Raw genomic sequence first — 19,987 nt, forward strand, 5'->3', positions numbered from 1 at the left:
TTATTTCAACATTATGATTGGTCATTTCCGACGGAAGTACTTACTGACATGCGGTGCTAAACTCGTGTTTAATGGGCTCTTAGCACTGATCAAACTTTGCACTGTACCTTCCTACAGTGATATTAAATTAAATGGTAAATACCTACCTAACTAATTTGTATATTTTCAGATCTGGTGAAGTTCTATGAAAAACTTATTACGGTCAGCAAGAGATTCGGTAAGCGTTGATTTGAATTAACAGCTTCATCATCAGCCAATAATCATCCACTTCTGGACATAGGCCTCTCGCAAGGAGCGCCACAACACTCGGTCCTCGGCCTTCCTCATCCAACCACTACCCGCCACCCGCCTAAGGTCGTCAGTCCAGCGGGCAGGAGGGCGTCCCACGCTGCGTTTGCCTGTTCGTGGTCTCCACTCGAGAACTCGTCTACTCCAACGGTTATCGGTTCTTCGGCAGATATGACCAGCCCGCTGCCACTTCAGCTTGCATATTTTGACAGCTATGTCGGTAACCTTAGTCCTCTGACGGATAACCTCATTTCTGATACGATCCATCAGAGAAACCCCAAGCATAGCTCTCTCCATAGCACGCTGAGCTACTTTAAATCGGTGGACCAGTCCTACCGTCAGTGTCCACGTCTCTGCACCATACGTCATCACTGGCAGGACGCACTGGTTGAAGACTTTGGTCTTCAGGCTCTGAGGAATGGCCGAGGAGAATATGTGACGAAGTTTCCCGAATGCAGCCCAACCCAGTTGGATGCGCCTTGCAGTTTAACAGCTTATTAAAATTATAATGACCTAAAACATATTGAATGCCGAAAGCAGCAGCTTCATAATCTGACAGTCGGGTTGCCTACTTAACCGACCACTCTCTCAGCACAAGCTTGCTTGTGTGGGGGCCACAAACCCGCACTAGGCCAGCGTGGTGGACTAGGCCTAAACCCTTCCTTCATTGGAAGCAGCCCCGTTCCCCAGCAGTGAGGACGTGATGGCTTGTGACGATGTTGAAATTCTGTTGTAATTTAAATAGGTAGTTAGGTACCCTTACTTCATTTCTTACATATTACGTACATAGGTACTTACAAGGCGTAACTAAAGTGGTGACTGTTCTTTTGTTCTTACTATTAAACTTTGCAACACTCTGTATAAAAAACCTGGTTATTGAGTAAGAAATTCATTCATTCTTTTATCAGAAGGTTCTGGATTTGAATCCCTAGATAATAAACATTTGTGTGATATGTTTCATTTCAGACATGGAAGATATGATGCTAATTTTGGAGGGCTACACCTATACTGAAGGTATGTTACTTCGACCGTTAATATTTTAATTATTTCCCACTAAAGTATTTTAAAAAACTTACAAAAATATGTTTTTGCAGAATTTATGGACGCCTTAGGAGAGTTACGAAGATTCACTGGAGAAAATGGCAAGTTATCCCCTCACTCTACTCAAATTGTCCCCTTGATAAACAATACAGGGTGGCCCAAAGAGTGACGTCCAAAGGAAAATGTTTGATTCCTTAGTTCAAGGGGTAGCCAAATCACCCCCATGTATGTTCAGCAATTTTTAGTAGTTTAGGAGTTATGATTTTTTTTAATAATTTTCTACGAAAATCGACCTCAGTGGATCAATTACGTTTTATTATTTTTTTGGATAAGTTTTTTGAATATTTTTTTATTTTTGTGTCATCCTCTTAAGTTGTTCTTTTAACCATAAAAGTTTCAGCTTCCTAGCTGTAATGTAAGTTAGTTATTTTTATATCGAAAGTTCAAATTATATCATCGAGCCAGACTGCTCTGAATTTTCAACTTGAAATTAAAAATTGAAATAGATATTCTCATGGTCCCTTATTAATTTTAAAAACTCCGCAAGGTTCCAAAATAACATAAAAATAAAAATAAACTATTGCTTAATGGGGTATTATTTGCAGAAAACAGCCTTCAAAGGTACTTGGGTGGAAATTACCTAATTAGTAAATTGTTTCAGAAAGTTGAAAGATTCCTGTTATGTCATTACTAAGGACTAATTCAGTTAGATGAAGTATCAAATTAAAGGGAAAATAAAATTATTTACTATTTTTTTTTATTTAAGTTACATTTTTGAATGTAAATTCTCAGTAAAATGTTTAAGTCTGAGTTGTAAGATTTATGAGATAATTGTATTACTAATACTAAGTAAATAAACTCAAATAATTATAGAAAGAGTAGAGAATATTAGAAATTTTCTTTAAGTCGCTTCTCTGTTTCATTCAGATGTCACTTTTTGACAGATGTCACATTTTTGAGAAAAGTTACTGTTTTGACATGTTTAACTTTTTGACAGATGTCATATTTTTTACATTTGTCACTTTTTTGACTTAAAGAAAATTTCTTGCGTAGATGTAGGTAGTGTATTGCTGTGGGAGGTCGCCATTTTGAAAATTTATTGTGAGTAAATTTGTAAAAGAATTATTTGAGTTTATTTATTTATTATTAATAATACAATTATCTCATAAATCTTACAACTCAGACATAAACATTTTACTGAGAAATTACATTCAAAAATGTAACTTAAATAAAAAAAAATAGTAAATAATTTTATTTTCCCTTTAATTTGATACTTTTTCTAACTGAATTAGTCCTTAGTAATTACATAACAGGAATCTTTCAACTTTCTGAAACAATTTACTTATTAGGTAATTTCCACCCAAGTACCTTTGAAGGCTGTTTTCTGCAAATAATACCCCATTAAGCAATAGTTTATTTTTATTTTTATGTTATTTTGAAACCTTGCGGAGTTTTTAAAATTAATAAGGGACCATGAGAATATCTATTTCAATTTTTAATTTCAAGTTGAAAATTCAGAGCAGTCTAGCTCGATGATATAATTTGAACTTTCGATATAAAAATAACTAACTTACATTACAGCTAGGAAGCTGAAACTTTTATGGTTAAAAGAACAACTAAAGAGGATGACACAAAAATAAAAAATATTCAAAAAACTTATCCAAAAAAATAATAAAACATAATTGATCCACTGAAGTCGATTTTCGTAGAAAATTATTTAAAAAAATCATAACTCCTAAACTACTAAAAATTGCTGAACATACATGGGGGTGATTTGGCTACCCCTTGACCTAAGGAATCAAACATTTTCCTTTGGACGTCACTCTTTGGGCCACCCATCATATTGCTTCATTCACTGGTAACAATCAGCTATGATTAAACCGTTGTATAATTCTATGCCTTCCTGTAGACATGCCGAAAGCCATCGACCACGTGAAGCTTGGCTTGCCGCGTGCTGTGACTACCACCACTACTGGTGCCCCAACCACCACCGACACACCTGTTGTCACCGATGCACCTGTCACTACCGAAGGACCCTCGACAACTGAAGCAATAACCACTACCGAAGCAACACCCACTACCGAAGCAACATCTATTACCGAAACCTCATCAACTACCGAAGCAACATCCACTACCGAAGCATCATCAACTACCGAAGCAACATCAAATACCGAAGCATCATCTACTACAGAAGCGGAAGAGTTGACTACCGAAAGTCCAATCCAGCAGCGCCAAGCTGAAAGCATTGCCTCTGCTTCCAGTTACGATGGACCAAGTCCTCAAGCTGAGCGTCAAGCGTCTGAGCAAACAGACACAATAAATCAACCTTCAGACGATGGTAACAGTGAACCTGTAGCTATAGCTGAAGCAACCACTGAATCTGTCCAAGTAGCATCTACAACGGAACCAAATGTTCAAGATGACAGCTACGCTCAAAAACCGGCAACCAGTGACGTGGATGGTCAAACACCGTATAGTTCTGAAAATTTACCAACATCTGAAGAGGCTTCCACAGAATCGGTTGTCCAACCTGAAACGCAAGCTAGTTCTTACGCGCAAAGTTATTTTTCACCAAATAGTGACGTGACCACGGAAGCTACCACTCAGGCACCTGGATCAGCAGGTCAACAGCCAAATGACAAAGATTCAGTGGATGATCAAACTTACCAACAAGCTTCGACATTCTATACACCATTACTAACTACAACGGAATCACCGTTAACAACCAGTGACACAAACAATGAAGAACCAGTGGCGACTGAAAGTACTCCTTCAACAACTGAAAGTATTAATCAACCTGAAAAACTACCAATTGACGGTGCTGAGAGTAGTTCCCAAGTGTCTGAAGTTGAAAATAAAACAACTCCTGTTGAAACTCCTGAAACAACGCCATCATCTCAACCTACTAGTAACGAGCGTAACGAAAGTGTATCGAGTCAAACCAATACTGAAACTCCAGAAGCTACTACTGTACCTTCAGGGGTTACTACTGAAAGTCCGGATGAAAGCGATTCTACTGTTGTTAAAGAGGAAACTACGACACAAAGTCCAGTTTCATATGATAACCAGAATGCATCACAAGCGTCAGCAATCAGTAATGACTCACTACCACAACAGGCACCATCTGATGGACAAGTGGAATCAATAACAACACAATCTACAAACAATGAGACGCCTACTTTTGCTGTAGCTCAAACAATAACACCTAATCAACCCTCAAATGATACAATAGCAAAATCTGAAAGTGAGCCTGAACCAGCACCAAACACGGAACCTAATACTGTATCTCAACCACAAGATGAAACAGTATCACAAATGGTACCTCAATCGCCGCAAACACCTTTAACAAATGAAGTTCCTCAAGCATCACCAATTCAAACATCGGATATTATTACTGTTATTCAACCAGATGGTTCTCCATTGACACCTAGACAGACCAATTCTTATCTTGTACAAGACCATCCAACCTTTGATATAATAGAAGGTCCGAGGTTGCAACCTGTTGCAGATGGTAATCAATATCCTGGTATAACGACCAACGAATTCTCGCCAGAAAAACCAACATTCGATTTTTTCAATCGACCACAGTTTTCCTCTTTGGCACCGAACCAAATTCCCACAGGAGGTTTCACGCCAACTATCACTAAACCAACTGCTGGAGTGCCAACGGCTTACCAACCTGAACGTCCATTTGAACGATCAGAAACTATTGTATTCCCACGACCAATTGAAATTCAAAGACCAGAAATCATTACTGTAAGTCAAGCCACAAACAATTCACCTGTGATGATGTCGCAGACTGATTATCGCCCAATAAGACAACTTCCTGCAGTCGAAACTATTGTGATATCTGAAGCTGAAGATAATCGTCCCCAATTTGTACCCCAGACACCCATGACAATGGATAATCCAGGAATTGCAACAAATGAATTTAATACTACAGTAAACAAGGCACCCATAACATCGGAAGAGGCTGAGTCTAATCCTATCGAAAACAAACCTTATGTAGAAAGCACTGAAGAAGGTAAGAACATCCAATACGCTGATGCAAATCAACCTCAATCTGAACCAGTACCAGATAGCTTAATAATATATACGAACCAAGAGTCTTCATCACCGACAGCAAATAATGAGCCAAACATTGAATCTGATACAGATGCTCAGAGCTATGCTCAGTCGCAAAGTAGTTACCAATCCCCAACAACACCAGTTATAGTGGACACAACAGAACCTTCAACACAAAGCCCAAGCACAGAACAAAGTTCAACTACAGAAGGGACAACGGCTGCCAGTCCAGAATTATCTGAGACCTCTGAAGATTTAAGTATTTCAGAAGAGCCACAGGAATCTGTTAGTTCTGGAGAAACTGCTAATAATAGTTCGACTTCTACTACAAGTACATCCACTACTGAAGCATCTTTAAACACCTCGGAAGTATCAACATACTCATCATCTGATACCACAAATCAGCCGGATACTACATCTCAACCAAAGGAAACCTATGCTCAGGACGACAGTATTCAGAATGAAGAAAACCCTGAAACGAATACAATGGCCAGTTCAACGCAACTACCTGAAACTGAAAGTCAGAGCAATAATGCAAGTCAAATAACTGATGAGCAGCCTCAACCTCAGGCTACCTCAACAGCTGAATCACAAAGCTTCACAGCACCATCTGAAACTGTACCAACCACAGCGACTGAAGCTTCCCCAACACCTTCTGAAGAAAATAGTACGATAGCGGTACAAACAACCACACCAGAAAATAAAATGCCATCAGAAAATCCTGACGAGATTTTGGTAGATTCAACATCAATTGCTCCAACCAGTTCAGAAGAAATTGATAAAAGCGGAGAAGGTATAAACGCAGATAGCGCTGAAACGGTAACTACTACAACGGAAAGAAATCCTACTGTTAATGTTAATACTTCATCAACTCCGGAATCAAATACGACACAAGTAGTTACAAGTACTCCTGAAACAACAACTGAACATGCAGTAACAACAGGCCAGAGTGAAAGTCCAGGGTCAAGCTCCAATACCGATTCTTTACCAGCTACTTCTCAATCACCAGACACTGTTGAGGTTACTACAGTTGCATCGCCAGATTCTACGACTCAAGATCAAAAGCCTGTAGATGTTGATAATGTTACTCCATTGTCATTTACTACAGACAGCACTCCAGTACAAAACTCTACGCAAGCGCAAAGCACAACTACAGTTCAAAGTAGTGATTCTAGTCCTACAACAGAATCGAAACCTGAAACAGATGCATTCCAAAATACATCAGTCTCAAATCAATATACTGAAGCTCCTGGCACCAGCACTCAAGATTCTTATCCAGAAAACACAAACCAAACAAGCTCTAAGACAGCAGTGAATAAAGATGATTCTGTTCCATCAACGGCTGTAAGTGAAGTAACTGAAACACCGAATACACAAACTGCCAGTGCATCGTCAGATTCTCAATCACAAAAAGAACCAGAACCAGTAAATAATGTAACTGAGCCTACGACGGTAACACCAGTAGCTACTGAAGAAAACATTGAGCCAGATAGTGGAATCATAGAAAGTTCTGAAGAGTACGAAGAAACGACCACTACTCCAAACACTCCTGAACCACTAACAACTACCGAAACAAGCACAAATGATCAATATACAACATTAGCTTCAACAACGGTTCTAGAAGGTGTAACTGAAAATCCAACAACAGAGGCCCCGACGGAAAATAAACCACAAAATGAATATCTTGCACCAATCACCCAGTCTACTCCATCTTCTAATGCTACTGATAAATTAGATAATACTATAGAACAAATAATTACTGTTCAACAGCCACAACAGCAATTGCAAATCATTTCTGAAAGTCAATATTTAAGTCCAGATATATTGCAACCTTTACCATTGACAGAGGTTACTACACAAGCAACAAGTGACATTCCTCAACCCCCACAGACATCACCAGAAAACCAAACCGTATCCTCCTCCGCACCGTATAACGGTAATCCTGAAATTCAAGCTGTTCCACAGCCTACCCCTCAACCTTCAGAAACCACAGACATTCCAGTAACTTCCTTGCCAACAACTCAAGGTGTAGAATCTCCTGAAACCACTACTGAGAACCAGACATTTCGAGACTCCCAACCGCAAGCTTATCCTGAAAATCAAAATCAGAGCAGTGTTCAAGTCATCTCAAGTGCCCCTGATCATGACAATAGCCAGCCAGCTGTGATGGGAACATCTACTGAGGAGCTTACTGAAAGTGATGAACTAAAGGAAGATGGCAGCGCCGAAAACACTACTGCATCCCCGCAAACAACGGTTGCGGAGACTACAACAGAAAATAAACCTGCTAAAGATGATACCATTGTAACTTCAGAAACGCCAATTATCTCGCAAGTGCAAACGACAAGTACTGCAGAAACAAATGCGCCAGCTGTTACCCCTGGAGAACCAGAGTCTGCAGAACCGTCAGAAGAAATAGAAACTATAGACAGAAATCCCCTAGAAGATGACTATATAGCCAATGATTATCCTATTGCATTGCCAACATACAATGCACCAACGCCACAGAAACCCAGCCAAGTATCCAATGATGCTTACAGCTTTACATCTGTTAATGATGGTCGACTTACACCACTTAGACCTCAAAATATTCAGCCAATTCAGAATAATCAACCCATTATTGTAAGACCGGTATTTGGAACTCAAAATCAAATGTTTGAAATCCCAACAAGGCCACTACAGTCTCCGACGCCAGTATCGCAATTCATTCGTCCTGACGCACCGCAATCTGTGGTACATCAAGATGTCTTGTCTGGAATAAAGCGACCAACGGACAGTTCAAATAATATTACACCGATCGTTACAGACAATGGTAGTTATAATCAACCGTTAGCACAACCTGCTATTGAAACTCAAAATACATCAGTAAATGTTGATACGAAACCTAATCTACCTGATAATAGTAATGATCAAACTGAACCTGCGCCTGAGACTGTTCCAACGCAAACTGTTACCACAGATGAAAATTCTGTTACTACTGCAGCGCCTAATGAAGACACAACTGTTACTCCACAAAACACGAATCAGTCTTCAACTACCATGATACAACAGCCCTTTCGTGAAACCGAAACTCAGGCTAGCCCTGAAAATCAAGATAAAATTGATTCTGAAGTAACAACTACCACTCAATCTCCAATTACTGAATCGGCTGTTGCTCAAAGTTTTACATCAGCACAACCGACAGAAAGTATGGTGAGTGAGGAACCTACAACTGCAACACCTAATGCAAACGATTCTAATAGCACAACTACAGTGCCACCTCAGCCTGAATCAGTTGAATCGAATGATAAAGTAACTGAGACTCCACAAAGCAATGAAAGTGGTGACTTGAGTAAAAGCTATGAAGATGATTCTTATACAACAGCAGAAACGACTACACCTAGTGCAGATACAACATCTGTATCTACTATAGATCCCACGGCAGAACAGCCTGCACCTTCTATGACGCAATCTCCAGTAACGGGTACGATAACCGAGCAAACTACGGAGACACCACAATCTACTGATGAAACTACAGCACCAACACAAACAGTAGTACAGAGTGAGGCGAACACAGAACCAAAATCTCAGCCACAAGTGATTACTCCGACTGACCAAACTGATGTTTACGGTGTAGTTTATCCGTCGAATTCTGAAGATCAACCAACAACTGCAGCTACAGAAATTTACCAATCGCCAACATCAACAGAGGCATATAGTACAGTTAACAATGACTCTACTCCGGTTCAAGAAGAAAATTCTAATGAAAACAATAGTCATGAACTGACTGATGGAGTTGACTTTGAAGACGAGGAACCTGTGAAACAGCAACCATCGACGCAAACGGATCTCACTGCCGAACAAACTACTACCCAATCTCCCATCGTCAGTAATGATACACAGAATGTAGTGTACGCAAGCACAGAATCCCAGCCTCAAGTTTCACCTCCTGTGACACAAACCGATGAGCAACAAACAAAACAAGATGCATCTAATAATGAACCACCGTCAGCGCCAACAACTTCTGAGGAAACAACAACAAGTGCACCAGTAGTTATTGTTGTTGATGAAACCGAAACAACAGGCGATGATGAGAGCCCTGAACTATATGACAGTGAATATTACGACGAACAGCCAGAAACTTATGAATCATCACCAGTAGTTTCCCAATCGTACGCATACACAGGACCTATTAATGAAACCAATGATTCACCACAAACTATAGTGAATACAAACACGCAACCCGAACCCCAAAATTCCTCCCCTGCCTTACAACCTAATGATAATGACCAACCAATAATACAAACTGAGGCTACTACAGCTGAAACACCCACAAATGTTACAACACCTGAGGTAACAACAGCCATGGCGACCAAAGTCGTTTCTGAACCTGAAACAACCACAGTAAATCCAAACAATACGTATCTTGATGACGAAACAACAATCGATAATGAGAGTCCTGAGCTTGATGAAAATGATGACTATGAAGAAAAAACAGAAAGAATTGAAAAATCCCCCATTGTTTCTGAAACTTACTCTAGTCAAGCACCATCTGATCAAAATTATGTTCCTGAAGTAACCACAGATCAAAGTACTGCCGCACAGCCTGAAAATGAAACACAAACTACTACACAAACAATCCAGCCAGTTGATAGTCAGTCAACAACTGAACTACCTGAAAAGACTACTCAAGCTGAAGCTTCTACACAAGCAAGTACTTACCCTGAAGTATCGATTACTAATCAACCTCAAAGTAGTACATTACCCAGTGAAACTAGTGAAAAAGACACAGTTCCCGTTACTGAAAATGATATAAAACCTGAAGCTAGTACTGTAGCTGAAAGCAGTTCTGTAACTGAGCCTTCACCCGAAGATATAGACAGTAATAAAATAATTATTGTAAATGATGAATACCATGAAACTCCTACTTCAACTTCCACCACTAGTGCATTTGAAAATGCACCTGAAACATCTAATCCGGAAACTAGTGCTTCGTCAAGTCAGGCTGAGAGCAGTCCGCAAGTAAATCAACAAACTGAACCTACTACTGAAGCTCCAGAAGAAACAACTACAACTCAAGCACCAGACTCTGTAGCATATGTCAATACGCAAAACCAGAACAGTCAAATTCCGATCAGTGATTCTCAAATTCCCGCAGATACTCCTCAACCACAAGCTGCCAGCCCAGAATCAGTTAACCCATCTGAAGTCGATACGGTTACACAGCCTCAACCAAGTTCTACCACTGATCTACCTGCAACAATCGAACCACAAGTGGTCGAACCTACACAAGAGAATAAAGAACCTGCTGTTTTATCTGAGACCACTGAAGTTCCAACCTATGATGCAACTCCGGAAACGACTTACCAACAAGTATATGAAACACCTGAAACTACCACAAATACGCCTACAGAAACGAACTCTACAACATCTACTTCTGAGATAACTACATCACCTGTAAATAGTTCAAATATAGAAGTAACTCCAGAGACAACTGAATCTCCAAGTAGTACAACACCAGCTGTTGAAGAACCTATTGCAAATCCTGAATCTGAAATTTTAACTTCTACGGAAACTGCAGTGGCTTATTCACAATCCACAGCAGACAATGGTTCAGCATCAGATGAAAAAGCAACTCAACCTGAAGATACTGTAGGAGGTCAAGACAATATTCCTACAGAAGCGACAACAAGTGCACCTTCAACTGAACAACCACTGAGTGATAATTCGTCTGTAGAACCAGCTGGTAGTTCTGAACAATCATATGTTAGTTCAGAGCCTGAGCCCTCAGAGGAATTTATGAGTAATGAAACAAAAGAACCGCAAGAAAATACTGCACCAACCGAACTAACAACAGTTTCTACCATACAAGATGCCCCTGAAAATAACGAAAATATAGCGAATACCGAAATTACTTCTACTACATCTACAGAAAACCCGTTGTATTACCAAGTTGCAGCTGGTCAATTAAGTCAAGAATCTGGAACCGTACAGGCCCAGACAACTTCTGTCCCATCAGAAGTTACTTCTCAACCAGAAGCAGAGGCGCCAACCACCACCCAAGCTCCATCCACAGATATTGTCCAACAACCAGAAAACACAGTGAACTCCGCAGAACCAGTCAATACTGCAGTAGATGTTCAACCATCTGACACAACTAGTCCAACTCCAGAGAATAAAACTGATGAGCTATCTACTGTTAATACTGAATCAACGCCGACTGTGGTAAATACATCTGACGAAGCAAGTCAGCCAAATACATCATCAACGGCAACCACCGCAGATTCTTCAACTACTATTAATGATCCTGAAGTAACAACAAACGGACCCACTTTTGCTCCTTCTGCTCAGCCAAATAAACCTTCAGGTGAAATTCCCGAACCGCAATCAATCGATACCACTGCCACTCCGTTACCAGAAGCAACAACTCAAGCTCCAGCGGCTGTAGCATATGCTGAGGTACAAGACAACGATAGCGAAACTACATCCACTCAACCAGATGGAGTTAATCTTGAAGAACAAAATAAACCACAAGACGTTGAAACTACTGGTTCAGTTTCTGATAATGATAATCAGGTGCCGACAATCGTTTCGGTGGTTAATACTCCTGAAATATCGAATGGAACTAATGAGGCACCTTCTTATATTACAACTCAAACTGAAACTACTACAATTCAACCAGAATCTACTACAATTCAAGCCGAATCTACTACAGTTCAAGCAGAATCTACTACAGTTCCAGCCGAATCTACTACAGTTCTCCCAGAAAATACTACAATTCAACCAGAAGACCAATCAATCAGTACAGAACCTACGGTCTCGAACAATAAACCATTCATATCTTCTGCTGAACCTATTCAATCACCAGTTGACAGTAATGATACTCTTTCTGCAATAACTCTAGACGCAATGCCTATTGCAGTGCCAGAGAGTTCTACAACTCAACCAGATAACATTACTTCTCAAACACCAGATAATACGCAAGAAACCCTTACAGTTACTTCGGATAATATGGACCAATCTCCAATAATAAGTTCTGCACAACCTAACGCAACTCCGACCACGACCAACCAAGCTGCAACTTTAGATCAATCAACTACGTCAGTAGGTCCTGAACCATCTCTCGCTGGTGCCAACACATTAGTGTATGAGGAAGATCATGAATACGAGGATGAATCTGAAGAAGAAAGTTCTGAACTTGATGAAGAACACAGTCACGAGAGCTCACAGAATACACAGTCAGAAACAAATATAAATCAAGAAGCTCAAAGTAAAACAAGTGAGAAAACTGAGAGTAATTACAACGCAGAACTCCAGAGCCACTACGAGAAAGAAGAGGAAAGTAACCTTAATGTACAGAGTAGTTCAGACAAAGAGCAACAAAGTAATTTCAGTGCCCAAAGAAACTCTGAGAAAGAACAAGAAAGCTCATATAATGCTGAAAGCACTTCTGAAAAAGAAAAACAAAGCAGTCTTGATGTGCAGAAGAGTTCTGAAAGGGAACATCAAAGTTCATTCAATGCACAAAGTACGTCCGAAAAGGAACAAGAAAGCTCTTTTAGCGCGCAAAAAAGCTCTGAAAAGGAACAAGAAAGTAGTTTTGAAGCACAGAAGACTTCAGAAAAAGAGGAACAAAGCTCATTCAATGCGCAAAAAAGCTCCGAAAAAGAACAGCAGAGTAGTTTCCATGCTGAATCTGAGCGCGAACACAGTTCTGATTCTGAAAGCTCTTTTAAGGCTGAATCTGAGGCCTCTTACGATGCAAAGGCTGAGAGCCACAAATCCAAATCGTCAAATAGCATGAGCTTAGAAGAGGATGACGATGAAGAGTCCACGGAAACAGAAGTCGAAGAAGAGTGTACTTGTGGAAAAGGAAAATCGAAAACTACATCAAAGAGCAAAAAAAGTAAAAAGTCATCTTCAGCCTCCAGCAGTCAAGATTCTGAGAGCAGCGACTTCTCTTCAAGCAGCAGTAAGAAGGAGTCAGCGAGCAGTAGCTTCTCAGCTCACGAAAGCGAAACAGATTCCGAAAGCAGCAGTTTGTCTGCCAGCTCGAGCAGCAAAGATACAGAGAGCAGCAGCTACTCCGCATCTTCCAGCAAGAAAGAGTCTGAAAGCAGCAAATTTTCCGCAAGTTCCAAGAGCAAACAGTCAGAGAGCAGCAGTTTGTCTGCTAAATCTAGCAGCAAGGAGTCCGCTAGCAGTAGCTACTCTGCTTCAGCCAGCGAGAAAGATTCCGAAAGCAGCAGCTATTCTGCTAGCGAAAGCGAGAAAGATTCGGAGAGCAGCAGTTTTTCTGCCAAGTCTAGCAGCAAACAGTCTGAAAGCGATAGTTATTCTGCCTCTTCCAGCGACAAGGAATCTTCTTCCAGTAGTTATTCCGCTTCTAAACGAGAGTCGGAAAGCAGTGACTTCTCTGCTAGCCTGCAAGAATCTTCTAGCACGGATACAGAAGAATCGAGCAGTTCTTCTTCAAGCCTGAAACGATCAGAGTCCAGCAGTTCGTCGTCTAAAGACAGTTTAAGCAGTAGCATGAGCAGTAGGGAGTCTTCTAGCAGCAGCAAAGAGACAGATATAACTCGGATAGAGCAGTCGGCCGCGGGGGCGCCGCCGACCCCGCCGGGGGCCGCGCGTCCCCCGACCCCCGCGCCCGTGGGGCCCCCAGACGACAGACAAGTCGGAGGAAAAGTCGCTGCTAATTACGAACGGAAAGGTAAGTGTTGATATTTCTTTCATTCATATTTCATACGCCGACATACGGTAGAGACCGCGAAGAATGTATACGGTACAGTCGATATGTCATTTCGATCGTTCACTGCTATTTAGTGCTAATGCTATAATAAGACTCATCTCCTACAACTGACATACTGAATAGAAACTGAAGTCCGGTCGGCAATCATGATTTTGCCATGTTTATCGAATACCTACCGCTACCGACAGAGGCAATCAATATTTGGTATATCGCGCCATTTTTATATACATACCTACCTATATACCCTAATCTGTGTATCCGCAGAGATCTACCACGCCCTGCAGACCAGCATGAACCTCAAGATCCTGATCCTGCCCACGGGGCCTCCTGGCAAGAACTGCTTCTGTACGTGCGACAACGACAGCGTGCCACAGATCATACCCGTCAGCAACCTGCCGAGCTTGAATTAGTCTGTGAGGGCTGGTGTCACCATTCTAGATTTAACGCTGCATTCGTAGAACTACCATGGAATTTTCAGCCGCCTCTAGGCTACCTGTCCACCAGATAGGAGCAAGGGTGGTATGGGGTGTACGAGGCAATAATCGTCCAATAAAATTGCAAGAGCGGAGTTTTTAAGCAATTTCATTGGTCTACTTTTGCCTCGCACACCGTTCCGCTACCTCGGTCCGCTCTGGTGGACTGGCAGCCAAAAAGCTGCATGCCAGTGGCGCATCATAACATAACGCAATAAAAATTGTGACCATAACATAACGCAATAAAAATTGTGACACAGTGGCAGTTTAAGGGTGTCCGAATCACATAGTTTATCAGACCGATTTTTCACTCCGATTTACACATACTTTATGGTGACATCAAACCTCCCCCTAAATTTTTTAAAAATATTTTATACCTGTAAGTTTATTATGAATAGTATATCGTTATAACTAAGTGTGCTTACTCATATGGTTAGTTTTATTATTAAAGTTTATTCAATTTTTTCCTGTAAACGATTTTATTTTATCAGACATTTAATTTACATGCATAGTTTATCCTTTCATTATTTTCCTTCTTTATCTCTAAAAAAAATTGTAAGACATCGAGAAACTAATGAAAAGAATGACGGGCGTTTTGGTCCTTATGTCCTATCAAGATGAGTCGAATTGAGACTAGCCCATATACACAATAACAAATGACAGTCATGAAAAAAGCTTTCTAAAGACATACAGTGCCACAAACTTATCTGTTCCGGTGTCAGCTCACATAAATGTCTAATATTTCATAATTCTATAAGATTTTATGTTTGCTCGTATTGTTAATTCGCTCTTGCGGTGTTAATAAACCCATCTAATCTTTTATAATATACAATTCATTAGTAAGTAATGAGATATGGATCAATTTAGTTCGCTCTCACCGGCAGTGGCGGATTTACCTATAGGCCAAAAAGGCCAGTGCCTAGGGCGGCAGATTTAGAGGGGCGGCAAATTTTGCATTTTTTATTTTACAGATTTTTTAAATATAAATTTACGTGTACACAATCTACATATAAATAAACGCACTGTCATATCAGTATGTACCTATATTCTTTGAATTTAGTGGCAACTGTGGCTGCTGAATCATGCTCAGAAGGGCTAGTACGGGGCGTATTTAAGTCGTGATAAAAGTTCTACGTCGTCGCGCTCGCTCTTGAGGCTGCGCGATGTGAGTGAGCGCGATGCATAACTTATGTCACGTCTTAAACTAGCCAAGATTGCCGCTTTTTCATGCTGCTACAGGAATTTTTTGTAAACTCGACATAACGCTGGCTTAAATAAATGAGTGAAATCAGGAAAGGCAAAACCCGGAATAGAGTTAATTTGAGACGATGGTCAGCCAGAAAAGAAGCATGTAATAGTTAAAGAGATTCTTGGCATGCATATTCTTTGAAATCAATCAAATATGATATTACTGAAAAGCCTGTAACGCGACAAGAATCGGCGGGAATACTTTCGAATTTGGAGAAACTGGAAACGGCTGTAATGGTAGTTTTGTGGATAATGTGGAATTTTGCCATATGTACTAAGGGGCCGTCCATTAATCACGTGAGGTCGTTTTTCTCATCCCCCCCTCCCCCCCACTGGATAACGTGTATTTTTTTGGAAGTCTATGTAAAAGCTATTTTACTATAAAAAATATAAGAGGAGTCGTTGCTTAGCAACGGCGGCCGAGTCAATCAAGGTCATACTACAAATCGTTCAAATTTTTTCGCCGTTCAAAATTTCGGTTCGGAAATACCTCTAGCCCTTTTTGACAAAAAAATTATACACGTGATGTCTAACGAGACCCCCCCTCCCCCTTCGTGATGTTTCGTGAGGTTTACGTACCCCCTCCCCCCCCTTTTTAGCCTCACGTGATTAATGGACGGCCCCTAAGTACATCAGTGATATTTTTGGACCAAACAGTCACTTGAGTCTACCAAAAATTCGCAGTTTGAAGCTTAATATTTCGCAAACCAGTCACTGAATAAAAAAATGGTTTGAGAAGACCTTTGATATTTTTGAAAGACCTGTACATCAACGAAAAAAATCTTCCCCATTTTACATGTATGGAAGGTAACATTTTTTTTTTCATTAATTTACTTTACCAGTTTGTCGATGCCGTACATTTGTACAAGGTGGATAAAAGAAGTCATCCTATCTTGATTGGCTCTAATTTTTTTCTCCGTTTGGCCGTCACAATTGATTGCCCTACGGGCTCCTTTTATGGCATTTCTCATCAATTCAGCGAGACCTTCGGGCAAGAGATTCTCGCACTCGTGTCGAATGTTGTCCATAAGGGCTTCCAGAGACACGGGCTTATTCACATTAACACGGGTCTTGAAAAAACACCCACAAAAACTGTCTGAAACGGTTAAATCGGGCGATATTGCAGGGAAAAATGACATATAAAACGAAAAAAAGGCGACCCGAAAACTGAATATACAAAATTATTTGGCGTTCTTGGGAAGTGTGGCTTCCATGGCTTGTCAACTTGTATTCTGCATTTCTCTAGTCCACCAATATCAAAACAAATTTGAAATTGGCGGCCATTTGTACAAATGAGAGCAATTTCCAATAGGGTGATTACTTTTGGCCCACCTTGTATATCTTTGCGAAATGTCAGCTTTGATATTTTTACCCGTTTCTGAGAAAAAGACAGCCGGACAACAAAGTGATCCTATAAGGGTTTCTTTTTTCCTTTTGAGGTACGGAACCTTAAATAAGATTTGATGAAACATTTGAAGTTGGTGACAGATAGACATAGAAATATCCACATCATTAAGTTCACAATCATACTAATAACGGGATTAAACTAACAAATTGAATTTCAGAAGTCAGTAGGGGCGGCAAAAATTGAATGGCCTACGGGCGGCAAATTTGTAAATCCGCCACTGCTCACCGGATCAGATAAGTTTGTGGCACTGTAGGTACGTTTGGTCATTATTGGTACAGTCAAGTGCAATTAATCCTGATCCCCTATATAGCTATAACTACAACCCTCCCACTTAGGCGCCACCTATGTAAAATAACCTTGAACTACATAAACCTTGTTTCGTTACTAAGACTTAAAGAAAAGATGGCGCTAAATATCGGACTTTTATTAATTTAAGCGCCATCTTAATTCAAATATTGGAACTAGCTTCATAAAGTTCATGCCAGAATGTTAAAACCTGTGTTGTTCACTTTTAACTATTGCAAGCCAGCTCAGTGTGATACGAAGTGATTGCATTTTTCACCAGTCTAACTACTTGACAGTGTGGTCTAATCGTTAAGGTATTCGGCTATCAATATGGAGGTTGAGAGTTCAAATCTCTGGGAAGAGGACTTATAAAATTTATTTTTATGTTTTACTTTGTTAATTATTATAGATAGGTTATTTTAGACTATCTTTATCAATATGAACAGGAAATAAAATAAAAACATAATATATGTATAAGAAAAAGAACTTTATTTCACTAAACAAGTAAATATTATTAGTCTGTATGCAGAATAATTATGAACAAAAGTAAACAAATTCAAAAATTTTAGAATTACAACAATTAGAACCAACATGTTACTAAATTTCACAATTTACATCTCTTGTTGTTTTCTACAATTAAATTATAAATAAGCAACAATTTTATTACTAAGTAGTTACTTATAAATATGTAATCAATTATCTTAACAGTATGAACAAATAATTATCTTACTACTAAATAAATTTTACTCATTTTTAAACTGGGGACCCGTTAAATACCTACTAAACGTATAATAACATAGTTATAATGTTCCATTTCTTCAATGCGAGTTGTGCTGTTATCGTGTAGAAGATATTCTCACGCAATGCAAACAGCAACCATAATATCATCTTTAAAATTCTCAAATTAATTCTTGTCATGCGTTAGCTATTTTATAACAGTTCTTCAGGGCCTATTATAGGACATCCATCTTCGGTAACCTTTAAAAACAATAATTTGATCATGCCTTAATGAAGATAAAATAATTGTGACATTATTACTATAGCGTAAAAAGTATATTATGATAATCTATAAGTAAAATAAATGAAAGCCAATAATGTATAAAATAACCAATAAAATTATAAAGAGAAAATACGAACCCAATGTTGTCCTGGCACTTAACTCAATTAATAATGATGACCTTGTTAATAAATTCGTTTGTCATCGTTACAAATTAATAATGTTGATTATATTATAGGTAAATATAAATCAGATCAATCAGATGGAATTAACAAAACCCATCTCAATGCAACAAAACATTCTCTTCAAGTCTACAATTTCAAATGAGAAATAAATTCAAAATACCCTCTGCGCTTATAATATTTCATATTGTAAACAATTATCACTCACTACATAGACTATACTTTTGCTAATGAACCGCAACATATTCACTATTTTGCAAACGAGTTTAACAAGCTTCGTGGCGTAGCGGGCAAATGGTTGGTTTGCGAATAATTGGGCCGCGGATTCGAGCCCAGATGAAAAACAAAAAGAATTTAAATTTTGTATTTTATAATATTATTGTTCTATGAATTCGTTAGTTTGTGTAAATGATGGATATTATCTAAATGATGGATATAAATAGGAGAATAGTAAAATAGTTCTATGTCTGTCTATAGACACGAGCACTACCGCAACATACGTCACACCGACAAATTGGCTTTGCGTCGTTGGAATTTCTATTTGAAGCGCAGGGGGTCAGGTTTTTCTGCACCTGACTGTACATACGTGGGTAGGCAAAAATGTGTGTGTGGGGCCCCCCACACACACATTTTTGCCCTTTATCCTTTCAAACGCCTGCTTCCTTAAATAGCAATTCTGTTGAGTGTGAAGTGAAGACCCAATGCTATTTGCCTTTACTATTTTATCAGGCACTTTCCATTGGTATCATTTAAATAATTACTCCATCCTTTGTTCAACATACTTAATTATATTTTTGGAGCTACAACTACAGAATTTCATTTTTCATGGCCAGATTTGACCCCATGAATGAGAGTCGAGTCTTATCCAAACTTAGTCGAGTTACACCAAAACATGATTAGATATTTCTATAAATATATTATCCTATGTAGGTACTTAGCTGTTATTTATTATAATATGCGGCAAAGAAAAACATTTAAATAATAGTTAACAATTTTCAAATCAACTCATAGATTAACGACACATGCAATAAATATTGTTAATGTTTTTCTACTTCTCCGATTCTGACTTGACCGTTTTTTCATGGGTCCGACGTGTAGAGAACCCCCCATTGCGGGGGTGTATCCTCGTAGGGGGTACCAAATTTTCATTAGTTTTTCGATATCTCTTACGGTTTTCGAGATAAACAAGGAAAAAATGAAAGAGACGTGATTAAGAAAGAGATCAATACTTATCTTCTTTGTAACTAGTGTAGATTCTTACTGACTGTT

The 19,987-nt window shown here is 39.4% G+C and overlaps 1 protein-coding gene across 4 annotated transcripts in view; it reads left to right on the plus strand.

Moving 5' to 3' along the window:
* LOC105393005 (mucin-17) overlaps positions 1 to 15,072 on the plus strand; it is a 30,347-nt gene extending 15,275 nt beyond the window's left edge. For all 4 annotated transcript variants that reach the window (XM_048624195.1, XM_048624197.1, XM_048624198.1 and 1 more), the window contains 5 exons: positions 170 to 217; positions 1,255 to 1,302; positions 1,383 to 1,430; positions 3,239 to 14,086; positions 14,390 to 15,072. In XM_048624195.1, the coding sequence (XP_048480152.1) occupies positions 170 to 217; positions 1,255 to 1,302; positions 1,383 to 1,430; positions 3,239 to 14,086; positions 14,390 to 14,535 (11,138 nt within the window). In that variant the 3' untranslated portion in view covers positions 14,536 to 15,072. The remainder of the gene's footprint in view (positions 1 to 169; positions 218 to 1,254; positions 1,303 to 1,382; positions 1,431 to 3,238; positions 14,087 to 14,389) is intronic.
* Positions 15,073 to 19,987: the final 4,915 nt, after the last annotated feature.

Source organism: Plutella xylostella, chromosome 11, assembly GCF_932276165.1.
Source record: "Plutella xylostella chromosome 11, ilPluXylo3.1, whole genome shotgun sequence".
NCBI lineage: Eukaryota > Metazoa > Arthropoda > Insecta > Lepidoptera > Plutellidae > Plutella > Plutella xylostella.